The sequence below is a fragment of the Pseudopipra pipra genome, chromosome 4, assembly GCF_036250125.1.
Source record: "Pseudopipra pipra isolate bDixPip1 chromosome 4, bDixPip1.hap1, whole genome shotgun sequence".
Classification (NCBI taxonomy): Eukaryota; Metazoa; Chordata; class Aves; order Passeriformes; family Pipridae; genus Pseudopipra; species Pseudopipra pipra.
This window is the reverse complement of record NC_087552.1, coordinates 45,814,845-45,832,235: the sequence shown is the minus strand read 5'-3', so window position 1 is coordinate 45,832,235 and position 17,391 is coordinate 45,814,845. Positions and strand designations below refer to the sequence as shown.

The window sequence follows — 17,391 nt, the reverse complement described above, 5'->3', positions numbered from 1 at the left end:
TGCAAACAGCATGTATATATTTACCTGTTTGTTCTGTAAAATATTTTGCATTATTTGTAGGTATTCTCAGAATCTGGGAGTTGGACTAGTATTCTGGGTTTTGATAAAGGATTCTTGCAGATTACTTCTGTAGAGCTTTATGAGCTTATAGGCATCATTTTTTAAATTTCCAAGAGAGGATTTCTGTATCTGGATTTAAGCTTGTTTCTGTGGGAAAATTAGATTTTTTGTCACAGAACAAAGACTTCCAAATTACTGACCTAATATAGTACAAGACTCACACTTGACAAAAAACATTTGTGGTTTTTAATAGCAAGAGTATTATGTAGCATTTTGTCTTCTGCACTTTACTCACAGTCAATCTGAGACATATCATTAATACTTATTGATATTTTCAGATAGTTTGGGGTCATAACTGCTGTAAAATTTTAGCTATTTTAATGCCACTGTGGGCTCATGCCATGTGTTAGGCTGTCAATGTAAAGTTATTGCATGGATTCACTGGAAGGCCATACAGGTTAATTTGTGTTATACCAAATTCTGGCTGAGCATGTCTCTGAGATAAGAAAGCTAGTAAGATAAGCATGGGACCAGAAATGGAGATTAGGCCATGGTTCAAGTAATACATGGACACCATTGGTGACAGCACCAGACTTTCAGGGCATTTTGACTTGTCTCTGTTGGTAGACACAGTACATGAAAGGTGAACCCAAAATGGGAAAGGATTTTGAACACTGAATTTGTTTGATAGAAAGCCTAGATTTTCTTCACTCAGATTTTTTTCTATGAAGAGGGAGGAAATATGGAGGGGTGTCACTGAAGAGGTTCTGCAAGGAATGATTTCAAAGTTGATTGACTTAAAAATGTCAAATGTCTGTAAAAAAGATCTGCCTCTAAAGGACTACTGCTTTGTGACACATATGGTGGTACTATTAGAAGAAGTAGGGCTTTAGGTGGCCCTCTCTAAATACAGGACTTACAGAAAAGGGTTTTTAGTAACTATATTAAGTCATTGAAACATGTTAGAGAGCATTATCATATTTTTATTTCTGTAATAAATTTGAAACTTCTGAAACCTTTCCCAGGTACTTTAGGCTGTTCGTAATATGTTTGTAGCAGAGATAGAAAACGGAAGTGCACATAATTGAAGAATGATACTCTCTACTCAGAGAAGTACCCTGCCAAATTACTCTTTGGTCTTCAATTTAATTTTTACTTACCTTGTTTCAATAACCTGATGTTGAAATGGACTTTCTTATGGAAAATGTTCCCTTCTGTTTTCTTTGCCTGATTGTGGTTTGCAGATAAGTGCTGAATCCATTTTAGAAAGTGCTTTGAAATGTCTTCTCCATGGGGGAGTTAGGTATATGTATGCACAATTCTGTTAGGGAACAGCAGGAAAGTAGGCTAAGATAATTTTTTCTCTTCAGCTGATTTAAACACCCCAAAAAAGGTGCTGTGTTCCATCCTCAGTCATTCTGCAAGGGTATGGCACAGGAGGACAGGGAGTGGGCGGTGAAATATGGAGCAGCAAGGTACCAGAGTTTGAGGGAGGAAGGATGGGAGGATGATAACCATGAGTTGTTTGATTACAACTATTAACACTCAGAATTTTTTGAGAATAGGGAAAAGATAATATATTGTTCGCGAGCACACAAATTCAGTCTTGCCTCTTTTTATTTACTTCTTGAGTTGTGAAGTTGGAAGGATGAAAATTTTGTCTACCAGCTAGATTCTTGGTTTCAGTTGTGGTCTTCCCCCCCCCCCCGCCCCCCCCCCCCCCGATTTCTAATTACAAAGCAGGTCTGCATCTAAAATTACGATGATACTGCTGTTGGGAGATTTGTGACATTCTGCTTGAAGGAAATGGCTGTGTCCATTTTTAAAAGGCAGAGAACCATAACATTATAGAAGATAATAGTCATTAGTAGGCAGGATTGCCAACAGGTTAGTAAACGAAGCATTAAAAATCTCCCCTCATTTGTTTGTCAAAGAGATTTACTTTCATGAAACTGTTTGAATATTGTTGGTAATTACAGAGAGATTTAGCGTGGATAAGCTCTTGAAACTTCGAATACAAATTGCAATCTTAGTGAATGCAGTTCACTCCTTCACCAACACTACCTTCCCAGAGGTATCCAACATCTACTTTCTGTGTTTTGTTCATAGAATTATAGAGTGCTTTGGTTTGGAAGGGACCTTAAAGATCATATAGTTCCTAATCTATTAAACAGTAATAGAAGCAGAAAAGCTCCGAACAAGACATTTGGACAAAAAGTAATATTATTTCCAAAGATGGTTTTATTTGTCAGTTTACTAAGGTGTGTGCCTAGAGTCTTCTGCAGCCAAACGTTGCTTTTATTTGGACATTTAGTATATGGACCAGTCATCCAATACATGTTAAGCCCTGAGTACATTTATTTAAATTCATGTTGGATCAATAGCAGAAATAACTTGTTTTGGTTCTTTCAGATAAAACCACAGAGTTTAAAATAAAGTGGTGTCTTTATTCCTTGGAATAAAATTATGCTTAAGCTTGCAGTTTTCCCTTCACTTTAATTAGAAGTAGGTGGAGCTTGCTGCTGGAACAGGTGGTATTTTCTTTTCCATAATCTGTAAGTTCCTGTGGCCTAGGTTTTGAAACAAGTAATTGTTCTTGTGGAGTAGATCCAGGCAATTTATCTGGCTAAAAATATAACACCACCAAGAGAAAAGTTCTCAGTCAGACCAGCTCCATTATCTAATTTGACACTTGGAAAAATGAACATAAAGTGGCAGAGCAATGGCATGTGGGTATTGGGCCTTTAGGGAGGTACTACTCTTTTTGGTGGCAGTCTGTATTCATATCAGGTGACAATGACTTTGAGCCAGAGCATGAAATATTGGCATTGCTATATAGTCAGAGGGAAACTAGATTGAAATATGAGGCAGAAGTTAAGATTTTGCAGACCTGAGTACTGACATGTATTAAGTTTAAGCATGTCTTGAAAATTCCATGTTTGCAGCATGTTATTTTATACTTGTAGTAGCGTAGAGTCCTTAAGATAATGTTGAAATATGTGTCTGAGAATTTAGCAAATGCTTTTCTCAGCCTCTCAAACAAAATACTAAGCAGTGGTACCTGAGACAGAATTTCTTGAGAGAGCAAAGAATCTGAACATGTTCTCAAAATGGTAACGGTGATCAAAACTAAGATGATATTTGAGAGAGACATTATCTACAGATTCCCTTGATTGTGTATGATTGATTAGGGCTGATTGCAATCAATTATACATACTGCATGTGTAATATGGCCTTGAAGCAGTTTCTTTTCTGAAAATTGACTTTGCAGAAATATTGCTTTATTACTCATGTTTACAACCTGAATGTATTCAAAAAGCATGTTTGTAATAGTGATAAAATAACACAGGTATCAAAAATAAGATAGATTATTAAACTTCAAATACAGGGATAATCAGTTGTGTCACTACAAGCTCTATCAAAACAATTGAGTTGTGTAAATCCCTCATGAAGACATAGCTTGAATGCCACTGGACTGCTGAAGGATCAGTAAGACCAAAATATTCAAACAGTGAGATAGGACAGAAATATTTTGGCTTGCATGTGAGTATGTCAGAAAGGAATTTAGCTTCTTTTTATCATTTAAAGATGACTTTGTAGTCATCTAACTGGCTGTTAGATTTTTTTTTTCTCCCCATATTTAATTTGGTAATCATTTGAAAATTATAAAAAACACAAAGTCTAGGTTTAAAGCTGCTTCTCAGGCAGAAGTGCAGAATATTTGTCTGTAGAGCAGTCTCATGAAAAATTATTGTATAAGTGTTTCTTTCACTTTCTGTGACAGGGTTTTCTATTGAAACAAAACATTTTCACACATACAGACACAAAGCAATGATTTTAAAAATACTAGAGACAGTCCAGAAAGAGGAATAGACAGTCAGTAGTCTTTCTTCCTTCTACAAGGCTGGTGAAAGTGTCCTAGATAAAGTATTGAAGTAGTAAGACTCTCCTATATAAAATCAATTTTTTTCCAAAAAGAAAGTGTTTGACCTCTTCTAGACACATTCATTTTTGATGTGTCTATTTTACAATCTAATTTAATCCAAGTTATAACTGGAGGCCATAAAATTTTGTTTCACTGCAGTAGTCTTACTCATGCTTTATTTTTTAAGGCCTTTGTTTGGAAAGCTGAAGAAAAGTGAGCCCCACTCTTTGACTGTCCGGTATAAATGTGCCTTTGCTTCTAATTGCTGAAATCGGAAGTCTATTCTTAGATGGGTTTTGGAAAACCAATTTCTGTTTGTATTTGAGGTCAGTTATCTCTTGGTGGACAGCCACTGCAGACATCTTCCAACTTCTGTTTGGGTTTAGATGCCTCTCTGAAAAACAAGGTTTGTTTGTCTGTTACTTAGTTGTTAAAAGAAAGCATAATATTAGTTAAATCATGTGCTACTTGTTGCATTTCCTTAGTTTGACATTTTAGGGTACTGCATGAAATGACAAGAATAACAAGCAACTTGGGATATTTCATTGATAAGATGCTGCATTACTATTTTAGCATTCTGGGAGAAGTTAGCTATATCATTGCTCTTCCTTTTAGGAAACAGTTTGGGTTTGGTGTTTTCATCTCTGAAAAAACATTGGATACTTATGTTTTCTTCAAGATACTGATTCCACAGAGCAGCTTGCCTCATTATGGGCTAAAAAAACTTTTCAGATAGCAGTAGTATATTTTCTGTTCAAAGGTTTGGCAGTGTAACACAAAGATATAATAATTCAGAACATTTTGTACTACCAAGTTGACATGTAAATCAGCTGGCTGGTAAATGTACCAGAAACTCTTGACATATATAAACTCTTCTGATGTGTGAACATAATGCCATATTATACTTTTGTAACTCTGCAGGTATAATTGTGCTCTTCTCTTCTTCTGTTCCCCCAAGTACAGTAGCTTTAATTGCATTGGATACTCGAAATAGCAGTATTCATAGAAGAATTTACAGTGGAATACCAACAACTGCACTCTATGCACCTTTATGTTTACAGTTCCTTTATGATGAATGGCAATGCCAATTGTAAACCAAAACCTTTCTCGTACATTAAAATTGTTTCCTTCTGTCTTTGAAGGTTACAGAAAGCAGATCAGACCTTGAAGATTTACACCTTTATGCAACTCCTCGGGAGCAACGGTTTCGTATGTTTGCCAGTTTAGAATTTGAAGGACAGCTATATATGACTCCACATGACTTCATTCAGGCTGTTACAAGTGATGAACCCAAATGTAAGCAGGAGTTTTATAATGATAAAATTGCTAGGGAAAATGTCAGCAGTGTATGTTATTTTTCCATTTGCTTTTGATTCCTACTTCTATTTCTGACTGTAGTAGAGAGATACTGCATCTTCCACATTTTTATTTTTAATGGTATCCAAGTGCATACAATCAGTATGCTTGATTGCTACTAGATTGCAAACATCTGCTATTAGTTTAACTTTCTTCTCGTAAAGGTCACAAACAGCTCAATAGTCATGAAAGACAACAAGCTGTGTCATTTCTATGGACACAGTTCCTTTCAGAGCAGGCCAGTATTGCTGTAAACTCTTGCTTCCTTCTCTTTATAGTTATTCTATAAACAGGCAACATATGAGTTCTCTAAATAACTTAGGATAACATTTTTTTGTGAATGTTGCCATCTTAAATTCTCATCTGCTGTCCTGTTGGAGTGTTTTGCCCCACAAAGGTTATCTGACTATATCACAGCATTCTAAATAACATGCTTTGACTGAGAGATTCAGTCCCCTGGGAGATCCGCTTTCTACACTTTAACATTGCCAGAGTTAGTACTATGTGTTAGTTAAATTAATGAAAAATCAACTATCAACTTTAGTTCCTTTATTGTAAAATCTCTGCTTTAAGTATCAAAGAGTGACTGATTAGTAAGGTGATCCCTTTCGGTTCTAGTTTGATTTCTGGCCCCTCAGGTTTGCAGTGCATTGGTAGCAGCACACAACTTCTGGGGAATGTGAATATCTTTGCTCAGGTGTGACGTGTGATCACTCACCTTGGGTCTTTCTTCATGAAGTCTACAGAGCTAGTAGCTATACTACCACAGAGCTAGTATAGAGAACAGTCAAAAGCAGCACTAAAACAGTCAGAGGAGAGCTTAAAGCTCTGTGCAGATGTTGAATTTTTTCCCTTTGTTCTCCTAACAGTAATGAAACAGGGAAAGAATTTAGCCATGGCACATCAAAACTTCTGTAACTTTTGAATAAAGATATAATCTTGTTATAACAGTGAAGACAGAGGATAGAGCTTAGATGGGGAAAACTTGCAAAACTTTGAAACTCTTACCAGAAAGCAAAATTTTTTTTTTTTTTTTTGCTTTGCAGTTAAAAGAGAGGAAGCAGATTGCTTATCACACGATTTAATACAAATACATATCGATGATTTACATCTACTTCCTCTGCCCAGACCTTCAGGTCTTCCTTTTTCTGTTACTGTGGAGTTGGGTTTCACTGTGTATGGTCATGAAGCACTTGTGCTACATGTACTGGACATCAGTTAAACATTTGGGTTAACTCCATTTTATGACAGTTTGACTGGCTTGATCACACTATATGTATGGTTTGCTGTTAAAATTTTCCCATGCTAACAAAATTTATGCTTCCTCCTCTATCAAAGCAAGTATTCAGATTTTAAAAACAAAACCAAACCAAAAAGCATTTAACTCACAAGGACATTCTGTTTATCTCATTACAAAGGAGAAGAGATCTGAGGTCTGAACAGTCAGGCACCCTTCTGAGTTCAGTGTAGCAAACTTGTTTGTATCAAAATCCTTCCTGTGCATCCAGTTCACCTCTGAGACCAAAAGCAAAACTAACCTGGATGTTCTTTAGATTTTTAGACTAATATCAGAGACTACATGGCTGACAATTATTTTAAGGGATTGTAACTAAGCAGAAGTGAATGACTTCATTATAGTGGAAGTCATATTGCCTGGGACATTTGGACAGAAGGCTGATAAATAGGAATAGGTGAAATAGATGACCCGCAGATTACCACTTCCAGCTTCTCATATCTGACTGGGATAATTTTAACCCTTGTTAAAATTATCAAAGTACTGTCAAAGCATTGTCAAAGTACTGCTTTGTCTGCTTAAGCAAGTCTTAATTTTCTGTCTTGCTCTACTGAAGGCAGTGCATTTAAGGAAGGTGTTTTTCAGAATAAAGTAATACATTCTAAACATCTTATTTTGTATTTTTGGGGTCATTGTATAAATATGTTGCAGGTTGTAAATAATTGGGTCCATTCAGTCTGACATACTAGAGCATCTATATTTCGCATAAGAAAAAAGAACATAGACGTGGGAGGTTTTATGGATGAAGACTAGGAAGGTCTTGGCATTTTTTCTTTTTTGACAAAACTCCTTTGAAGCATAATAATAGTAGCTCTTTATGTCTGCTTTATAGAAAAGCTAATAATACTAGACCTGAATGAGATTCGTGATGGAGTGAATGCGTCTATTGTGATTGATTTACTTTGGAAATCATGTAAACCCTACAAAAGTCAAGAGGGTGTTCACTTCCTTTTTTGATTAAACACTAACTAATATTATAAGAGTATATTTTCTCTTATAAAGTGAAGCTTTTTACTCCAGGCATTTATTATAGAAAGTAGAAAATAAATGCTATAATTAACTTGCTGCTGTCTTTATGGTGCAGGCTTTCATTTGGGAAAATATAATATTTTTAAGAGTCAAGCTTGATACATTCGTATCAGCCAGTTATGAGAAGAGGAAATATATTTTGTTCCCTGTAGTGCTAACTACAGTAATTTTAGCCTTAGCTGTAAGAAGTATGAATATACACTTAGACCTTCACTGACTTGTCTAGAAAGAAAATACGTATATAATGTGTGAGACTGGAACATTATCTGATTGGAAAATTAGATATATAAATTAGATATATATATTAGATATAAAATTAGATATATAAATTAGATAGATAGATATATATATATATTCTCCAATCCATATATGGATTTGTATGGTAAATGAGGTCGTTTTGGGGGAGTTTATTTAGTTTTCTGAGACAAGACTTTAATTGAATTTTAAAAAATAAAGTGAAAAGTATATGAAAATCTGTTAGCTTGTGTTATGATGTTGTTTGATATAACTCCCCCATAGTTAGAGTGGGATTTGTGGACTGCCTTGGTGCAAACCTTTACCAAGAGGTAAAATTAATTTCAGTCAGTTTTTAACTATGAACTAATAAAAGACTGTAGTAAGTAGCTTCTGTATTGTGTTAATTATTTAATGGAGCATGGGAAAGGGATTTCTAGTACCACAGTGTGTTTTGCTCTACAAAAAGGAGCCTTTACCCACCAAAAATTTATGGATTTGATCACATGCAATGCTACTTTTTGTACCCTTGTGAATTCTGATATTCACAGAGCCGTGTCTTAATATTATTGCATCTGTGCAAATATTTGTCTTGAGAGGGTGGGGATAGACCTCAAGGTTTGAATTCTTGAATGGTTATGTACAACTCTTGTTGAATATGAGTATTTTCCTCTGTGCCTGGAGTTAAGATGTTAGGAAGAAAAGATCTGGTCAGTCATAACCAGTTTTCAGTGCTAATGAGCAGTTCTGAATTGGAGGCCCTCTTAAGCTCTTCTGTTATAACTTAAAAAGAATTGAACCTGACAGAGGCTGTAAAAGGAAGCATGAATCTGAGTTACTAGGAAGGGCTGAAGAGGGTCTTAGTGCCTGATGTAGTTTTAAGGACTTTTTTTTTCCGTGTTTGCTTTAAAATGTATCAGTGGTCCCTGAAGCAAGGTCCAGAATTTAGGTCTCCCTACAATCTGCATTGTAATACTACTGCTACTAAATAATCATTTCAGAATATTGAAAGCTGAAAACAGGAAACCATTTCCTGTTAAATGTTTTAAGGATGTATTTTGGAGGTTGAAAGTCTTTTCTCTCACTGAAGCAGAGTTGGATTAAAAACTATACATCTGAATTGTTTCTTTAAAGTTAGGACTTCAGGTATGAAGCTATTTTTTTTTAAATAACGTAAAGAGAATTTTTTTGGAAGCAAATTAAAGGTTATACTCATGGAGTAAGGAAAATACTACTTCTTTGTCTTGAAAACACAGTGTAATGCAGTCTAATTTTTATGACATCACATTGGCAAAACTAAATGCTGTGAGCTCATGACTTTGTCTTTTGTTGCAGGTGCTAAAAAGTGGCGATCCCTTTCAAAGCAGGTGGGCATTAATTCCTGTGTGTCTTATAACCGTATATTTTGATAGTTACTTTCATTCAGTATGTAAACAGAGTCACAGGAGAGTTTTAATTTCTGCATTGTTGTCACTTCAGAGTCAGTGGAATCCAGAATCTCTAAGATGCTTTAGCAGTTGTGCCTGTTATTTACTGAATTCATCTAGCCTTTGACAGTTGCTTCCTCAGTCGATATCTACCTGCGTTTCTTAGTGTTTAGGTGTAACAGGTGTATCCCAAACTGACTGAAATACTTAAGCCACTCTCTCCCTTTTTGTGGTGTTTAAGTGCCTCTTACTTTTTTTTTCCCCCCCTACATTTCTATAACTGCAGAAGCACTCTGTTTCCCTGTATTTTAAGGAAAGTACATTCATATTCATGGGTGAAGTTTGCTTTAGTTCGGGCTGAGTGTTTTAAAAGAACAGTTGCTTGGATTTTGTATGAAGACTTTACTGAAATGCAGGGAAACTTATCCTTGGCTTCACTGAATATGATCAGTGGTGAGTAATTCCAGCCACAAATACATTGCATTCATGCAGATGAGTAATACTTGCAATAATTGTGTGTGCAAAATTTATATGGTGCTTGAGTTCTTTCAAAATGATTGTGGTAACTGCAGTTAAATTAACTGGTAATTTGCTTGCAGTTTCTTATCTTTTATATTGATTTCCTAGAATTTACTCGTAATGTGTTGACTTCTTCATTAAATATTGAACTATATGCTTTTATATTTTTTAAATCTTATTTTTTAGGAACTGAATCAGATCCTTATGGAGACACCACCAGTTTGGAAAGGATCATCCAAACTTTTCCGTAACCTTAATGAGAAAGGTGATTGATGAAAACTTATTTTCCTGAACCAAATTATCACTGTATTAATTTGTTGTGGTTAAAGTGAAGTTGTACTTTCATATGCATCACAATTTCAAAAAGATAAAAAGTTTGTCCTTGCTTTCTCCATTTTACAGCATGGAAAAATTCCTTTTAATCTCTACAGCGTTTTAATGATGCCATCTTACAGCTAGCCTCTTCAGGTGAATTTGTGTCTTAGAGTTTGTTAAACTCATGTTAAATGTTTCAGGTTCAGTTTGTTGCAAGGAATGGTATATAGACAGAGTATTTTAATAAAGACACAATATCTTTTTTTTTTTAATAAGTTTGATAATATGATTTATTTCCAAAGACGGTAATGGTATTGTATATCACTGAATAAGCATTTTGTACACAACACAAAGTGACAATTTCAGAAATGCTATATATCCCTTTAAGATCTGCAGATGAGGGCTTTGATAGCTTTTAAAACTCACACTATTGGTAAATGAAGAGCCAAGAGTCACTCCTGGTCTCCTCTTTTTTTTTTCTTTCTTAATAAGCTCTATCAAAACTTCAAAACCAAAAATATAGAGTGTGAAAAACAATGATGGCTTGTACAGACATTTAAAAGCTATTTATGATAAATTATCCACATATTTATTTGCTTATATTCAGAATGGCAAAGGTCTGGTGGAGTGTTTGAAACATTTTTAAAAGCAGCCACAAGTACTTGCTATAAAATAAAGACAATTTATGGATGTTTAAAATAAATATGCCAGCAACAAAATTCCAATCAAATGCAGCTCAAATTTATTAAAGGACTAAGTAGTATAAACCTACTCTCAGAGGAGGATCCTAGGCTAGAATCTCTAGTGCATGAAGACACTCCCTTTTTTTTTCTCAGTGTGCAGCCAGAACTCTAGAGAAGCAGAAATCGGCACATCTTTGCACTGTATTTCCATGTATTTCTTTGCTCTAGGCTGCTTTCTGTATAATCTAGCTGACTTTTGAAATATCAATTGCATAAAAATTCAACCTCAGAATCTCTTGAATCAATACATTATCAGTTTTAAAAAAACATGTCTGGATGTTGCTTGTTAAGCCTGTAATAAAATGTCTGCAATATGCACAGCCTTGATTCAACAGTATCTTACTCCAGTTTTCTGCCAGAGAAGTTCTATAGAAGTTGATGGAATTAGGAGGACTCAAAACTGTCGTAACAAGCTGGTAAAATTAGTAACAAACTTCAGCAGTTAGATATTTTTTCAGCATGCTTTCTAAAAAAGTGAGTTCTGTTGTCCAGTTTTATACATAATATGAGAAAATACGATGGGTCTTAGGACTGATAATGTCATTCAGTAAGCCAGTGAAAGGAATGGGAATAGAATTCAGCTCTCCTTAATTCTAATTTAGTTGGGGTTTTTTATTTATTACTTTACTCATTTTATTTAAAACATGCACATACGAAGCAAGTAGCAAAAGCCTATGTCCATTTATTTTCCCTTGGATTTATTTAATTCAGATAAACCACACAGATTTATGCCCATTGTCCTTAAGTTTTTTATGTCTTATCCTTGAGTGCCCTCCTTCTCTTCTTTCTGACCATAGTGTAAGCTTTTCTTCCCTTCAATCATCATTTCAGAGCCTCTCTCCCATAACACTCAGAGCAATCAACCAGAACTATCTGTCTGCAGCTACAATACACCAGTACAAACAAAAGGAGAGAATGCTTTCAAGGCTTTTGTATTGCTCTCTTCATACTGTGATGGACTACTTGACAATTGCACTTTCTTTCTCTGTTTTACAACAAAGAAGGTGTCATCAAAAAGCCAAAAATATATATTTACATTTATTGACTGGTCATTAAAGAAGGTTTTACATCACTGAATGAGAACCTTTGAGGTATATGATTTCTTGATAGCAGGTCTTTGAAAACTAATTTCTGCAAGCTGCTGTATAAAATCAAGAAGATAAAGCATAAGAGTGTGTACTATTTAAATGCCTTTATTTAATCTTTGCCAGTCTTCAGTGTGGAGCTATATGTAAATTGAGGAAAAGAGTAGGTGGTATTAAAAATGCTTAGTAACTTTCCTAACTAGATCTACTAGTAGTAATAAAATCTTGGTCGTGAAGACTTAAATTTGCTTTTGGATCAAAAGATGGGAAATGAAGTATAACGGAAGTAAAATCCACATGAATGATACGATGTTTTGAGTTTGAATTGTACAGATTTTTCAGTGTAAAAAAAAGTTCAGATGACTATTTGCATAGTTTGTCACACACTCAGTTAAGTCAGATTTTAAAAGATATTTAAACATCCAAAGATTTGGCTGTTTTTGGAAAAACTTTTGCACCTGACTTGGACTGAAATCAAGGAGACAGCCAGCAACTTCTGAAAATCCCAGCTGATAGACATCTTTACTCTCAGGCATCTAAATACTTTTTTTTTTTCTCTTTTGAAATAGTCTAATATTGTGGACTGACTTAACAGTTCTGGTTTTGGAGGGCAGACAAAATCAATTTGTTAGAAATAAGGAACATGTTTTCCTAGTTCAGCCTCAAAGATCACTGGAGCTAAGGGCTTTTGGGGGAGCTGCAAGTCATTGTTTTCAGTTCTTACTGAACTGTAAGATGCTCCTCGTTGTTGCCGCTCTGGGCATTTTGAAAAGTTGTCTCTTTTTACCCCTTACTTCAGAACTAGAAAAGCACAAGTACAGCTTATGGTACCAGACGTAGTATTTGGGGATTGACTTCAGCTCTTATTTAAATTTTGCCTTAGTCGCTTCTGAAGAGAAAAGGAAGTGCCATTCCACACTATGATTCCCTTTTGACATCTTGTAGAAGATGAAAAGCCTAGAACATATTCCTTGTACAGGTCTTCTGAACAAATGTCTTTAACAGGCTTTAAAAATATTTAACAAATTACACATATATTTACTAAGAGTTTTAATATGAATTTCTCGTCATTATTATGAAAAGGTTCATACAAGGTCAACTTAAAAGCCAGAATCTGTGCTTTCATAAGTAACACGAGACCAAGTTTTCTGTTAATATAATGCACTTAAAAACCACATATTGAAGTCAAGAACTGTATTCAAATGGGATGTATCAGGAGGGAGCACTGTTAATGTTCTCCAAGTTAAGTCTTTTCATACTGTTAGAGAGTGTTGTCATGAACTATTGGTGGGGTTTTTGCAAAGAAAATTTAATAAATCATTTATATTAGCTTTTAAGAATCTATCCAACTTCTGTTTAATGAGCCATTTTCCACCGACTCTAGTTGTTTATTTGCCATATTTAATGTACTCCTCCCCTAAAATACTAAAAAAAACAAAAAGCCCCACACTCCAGTTCAATATTTTAGACAAATAACTCATTTAACAGGTTGAATACAGTTATATGCACACAAGTATGAATATGCATATGCACACGTACAAAAATTCTCCTTATACATAGACTTAATGGTTTCAAGTTTAGGATATAAAGATAAAGTGAAACTAATATGACATAACTTTTTGTTTTGTCTTCAGGTGTGATATCTTACACAGAATATTTATTCCTCTTATGTATTTTAACAAGTAAGTATTTTTGGAGAAAAAACCCTAAAAGATTCATTACAAATTTCTACTCTCTGAATGTGTTGCTGTATGTTAAAATATTCTTACCCTTATCCCGCATATCCCAGTATTGAAAAAACTATATCATACATCTCTATGTCCATTTGAACCTCTTTTGCCCTAGTGGAATCTTGTGTTATGTTTATTGAAATGTTGAGGAAGCCAAACTATACACTTCAGCTAAAGCCCAGTTAAGAGCTTAAGTTTATTTTCTTGTTTGAAATTTCTATAAAATTTCAAGCTAAATTTGCTGACATTCATAAGGGACACAATACAGGGAGAAGGATACCCATTATTACTTGTTTCACCTATTAGTGCCTGATAGGTAACATCAATGAGACAATAATAAAATATAAAGTATTTATGTTAGAAAACACTAACAAAATTGAATAATTATGCTTTTATCACCCATAAAACTGAATTAGAATAGAGTTAGACTGAACTGAGCCTGATACAGACTTTTGATATTTTGAGATGTGTTTTTTGGGAAGGAGCAAAGAATTTTATTTGTCTTTCATTTGTATGTAATTAAACCATTTCTATTGGATTCATAGTGGGTTTTCATCAGACATGATCTGGATTCCTGTTAGGAATCAGAGCAGGAACTTGACCCTAAACTCATCTCCAACTCCAGCTCAATGGATATTCTTCTGTTACTTCTTTGTTACCTGGGTTAACTTTTGGCCATAATTCATCCATATTTCAAATCTCTGAGTGTCACCAAAATGTTGCCTAAAGGCTTCACTTCCAGTTACCTTCAAAATCCCCATGTTTCAGAAATAATTTAAAATTCTAACGTGGTCTCAAACTTCAATGGCTCTAAGCATGTAAACAAGAAAATGTTGGATGTCTTTCTGCATAGCATTTATTTTGATCAGAAGCTGTTGGATCCTGTAACTTTTTTGCAAAATCTTTAAAAGTGTCTTTTTAAAACACTGTGTTTTAATAGAAAATGTATTTTCTACAAATCTGGTTTTGTAACATAAAATGGATGCTGCCTATGAACAGTCTTAACTATCTAACCAGCCATTACTGTGAGATATTATTCTTGGATATTTCATGTTCTATTTCTACTTTTGTGAGCACGCCTTCTGTTGGCATAACACGGGTAATACTGTTTTACAGATGCTACGATTTGCATTTACCATGTACACAAATGTACTGATGTACATTAGCTGAGGGTATGGCTTTTATAAATGGACATTGAATAATTCCCTAGAGTTTTATATTTGCTTTCTTCCCAAGTAAATAAATAATTGAATGGGATTTTTTTTGGCAGAGCCACATGCAGGTTTTAGAATTGCTTTCAACATGTTTGATACGGATGGCAATGAAATGGTGGACAAAAAGGAATTCTTAGTGGTACGTATATTTTCAGGTTTTGAAGTAATCTTGAAACAAATGTAATGGTGTCAATATTTATGAGCATACAAGCTATTCTTCATTGAGTGCTGTTGTTTATTTGCCTTATTTAATATAAGTGGTTATTATAATGTTAATTGAAAATAGTAGCTCCTTCTTACAGTGCATGGATGTGTTGTATATAATGATTTTTTAAGCTTAATTCCAGTTTTTATTCTGTATCTTTTTAATTGCTTCTACATTCACATATAGTTAGGCTATTAAACTAATATAGCTGTATCAATTGTCAGCAGAGTTACTTAATTGCTATAATCATAAGGGACTTGCAAAAGAATCTATTCCTGGGAGACCACTTCACTTTGCCATTCATTCTCCTGATAATTTCAAGTAACCTGAAAATATTGACTGACATAATGGGACACTATCACCTGTTTTGGACAAGATTTGTAATTAAATAAAACATATTGTACATATATCTAGTTCAGGTTCTCTAGAAACTAACATCTAAAATTTTGTGGTTAGTGGTGTAAACTGCACAAGGCCTTTATTTTTTACTGAACAAGTACAGATGATTAATAAAATATATACAAGAATCAAATCAGATGCTCATAAAAAAAAGACATTTGCAGAAGACATAAATTTTATCTTCACAGAGTTTTATGTAGTTGAGCTTATAAATAAATACAGTAAATACACATGAGAAAAAGTCCACTGCCACACTGAAAAAGATGGAACAAAATATAAAGAACGAAACAGACACATGGAATGTATTTAAGTGTCTGATCCCATTTTATTTAAAACAAAGACACCCTAATTTCCTGTGTGCAGTTTCATAATTGATTCAGATAAACTATGCTAACCTAAAGAAAACAAAAATGTGAAAGAAACTGTACTTAGTTTTAAGGACTGAACTTCCCTCAGTTCTCCTTTTCAAGGAAGTTACATGTGAGGTCTGGGGGCTTGTTTTCTGGTGACATAGCTTAAGCAGAACAGGTGTCATTTATTTTGGAAGGTGAAACCACTTGCAAATTGTGGCATGCTGATAACTTTTTTGTCTTCTAATTTTAAATGTACGCATCCTTGTATGTGCTAATTCCTAATAAGCATCTCCAATTGGAGGAACAAAATAGCAAGCATTGGATTAATTAGCAAAAGGAAAAATAGACGAAGAAGAAAAAAAAAGAAGACTTCTAATGATTCAATAACACAGAATGTAGTGGAATACTGAAAACTTTTTTTGTTTTAAAAAAAGGACTTCCATCACAACAGCTAATGGGAGAAAATTAAAGCAGGAGGCTTCATCTTTCAGAAACTAATGCTAAAAATGAAGTAAAATAAGCATGTGAAGTGGGAAGTAAGGACAACATTTAACTATGGATATTGCATCTTTCTTTCTAACTATGTTTTTATAGTCTCCTTCACATCCTGCTATGTATTTACTGTCTGTCATGGTCCGTGGCAAAAAATTCTCCTTATACGTTTTCTCTTAGGAGACTTGGTGCATTAAAAAAAGAAAGGAGAATTTTCAAACATTAGATATACTGTCCTCCACCTATGATTGTATTTAACAAAGTCATATAGATTAAACCTGAGCATAACTCTGCTTCATTAGAGTGTCAGTGACACTTAAAAATTAGTTCAAAACCTGTAAGTCAGAATGGTAGATCTGAAGTGAAAAAGATTGAAGTAGGTAGGTAGATAGATAATGTTTGTGTAATTAAAAGTAAATTTGAAAATAGCAGTTGAATCAGTGATGCTGCAACTGTGATAGAGTTGACCCCAGAGGATACATTTGGCTTCTGTACTCACTTTGAATATGATGCGTCATACCCTCTCTGCCTGGAAGCAGGAGGCTGTTCAAAAGATACCATTTGAACTTGGTCCAGCATTTGCAAAGTATTTATCCATAGATTACAGGCAACTATCAACACAAAATTGGAAGTACAGTTAATACTATTCAGTTTTGCAAATAAAGAGACTTTAAAGAGTTTTGTTTTGGGATCACATGTTGGGTGATTCTTGAGGAAAATAGTACATGTAGCGAAGAGTTAAAATTCTGTTAATTTTTCTGTTAGCAGCTTTAGTGTTTTTGTAAACTAATTCCATGGTGTTTGTGCTTCCCTTTTTGCTTATGTAATAGGGTTGAGGTCAGGGAACAGACGTATTGTGTTGCCTTGTTACAGGAGATCCTGTTTTTGCTGCCTGCGGTAGTCAGTCCCATTATCCTGTTTCAAACAATGTTCCTATGAAAGTACTCCTAGACCCTTTTTGAATTCACTTTTTTACTCGCTGGTATCCTATAGCACCCTTTCTGAACAAAA

The 17,391-nt window shown here is 34.5% G+C and overlaps 1 protein-coding gene across 2 annotated transcripts in view; it reads left to right on the top strand.

The window, feature by feature from the left end:
• MICU3 (mitochondrial calcium uptake family member 3) overlaps positions 1 to 17,391 on the top strand; it is a 54,383-nt gene that overhangs the window by 6,647 nt on the left and 30,345 nt on the right. For both annotated transcript variants that reach the window (XM_064652780.1, XM_064652779.1), the window contains exons 2-6: positions 5,128 to 5,281; positions 9,234 to 9,265; positions 10,031 to 10,109; positions 13,622 to 13,669; positions 14,988 to 15,070. In XM_064652780.1, the coding sequence (XP_064508850.1) occupies positions 5,128 to 5,281; positions 9,234 to 9,265; positions 10,031 to 10,109; positions 13,622 to 13,669; positions 14,988 to 15,070 (396 nt within the window). The remainder of the gene's footprint in view (positions 1 to 5,127; positions 5,282 to 9,233; positions 9,266 to 10,030; positions 10,110 to 13,621; positions 13,670 to 14,987; positions 15,071 to 17,391) is intronic.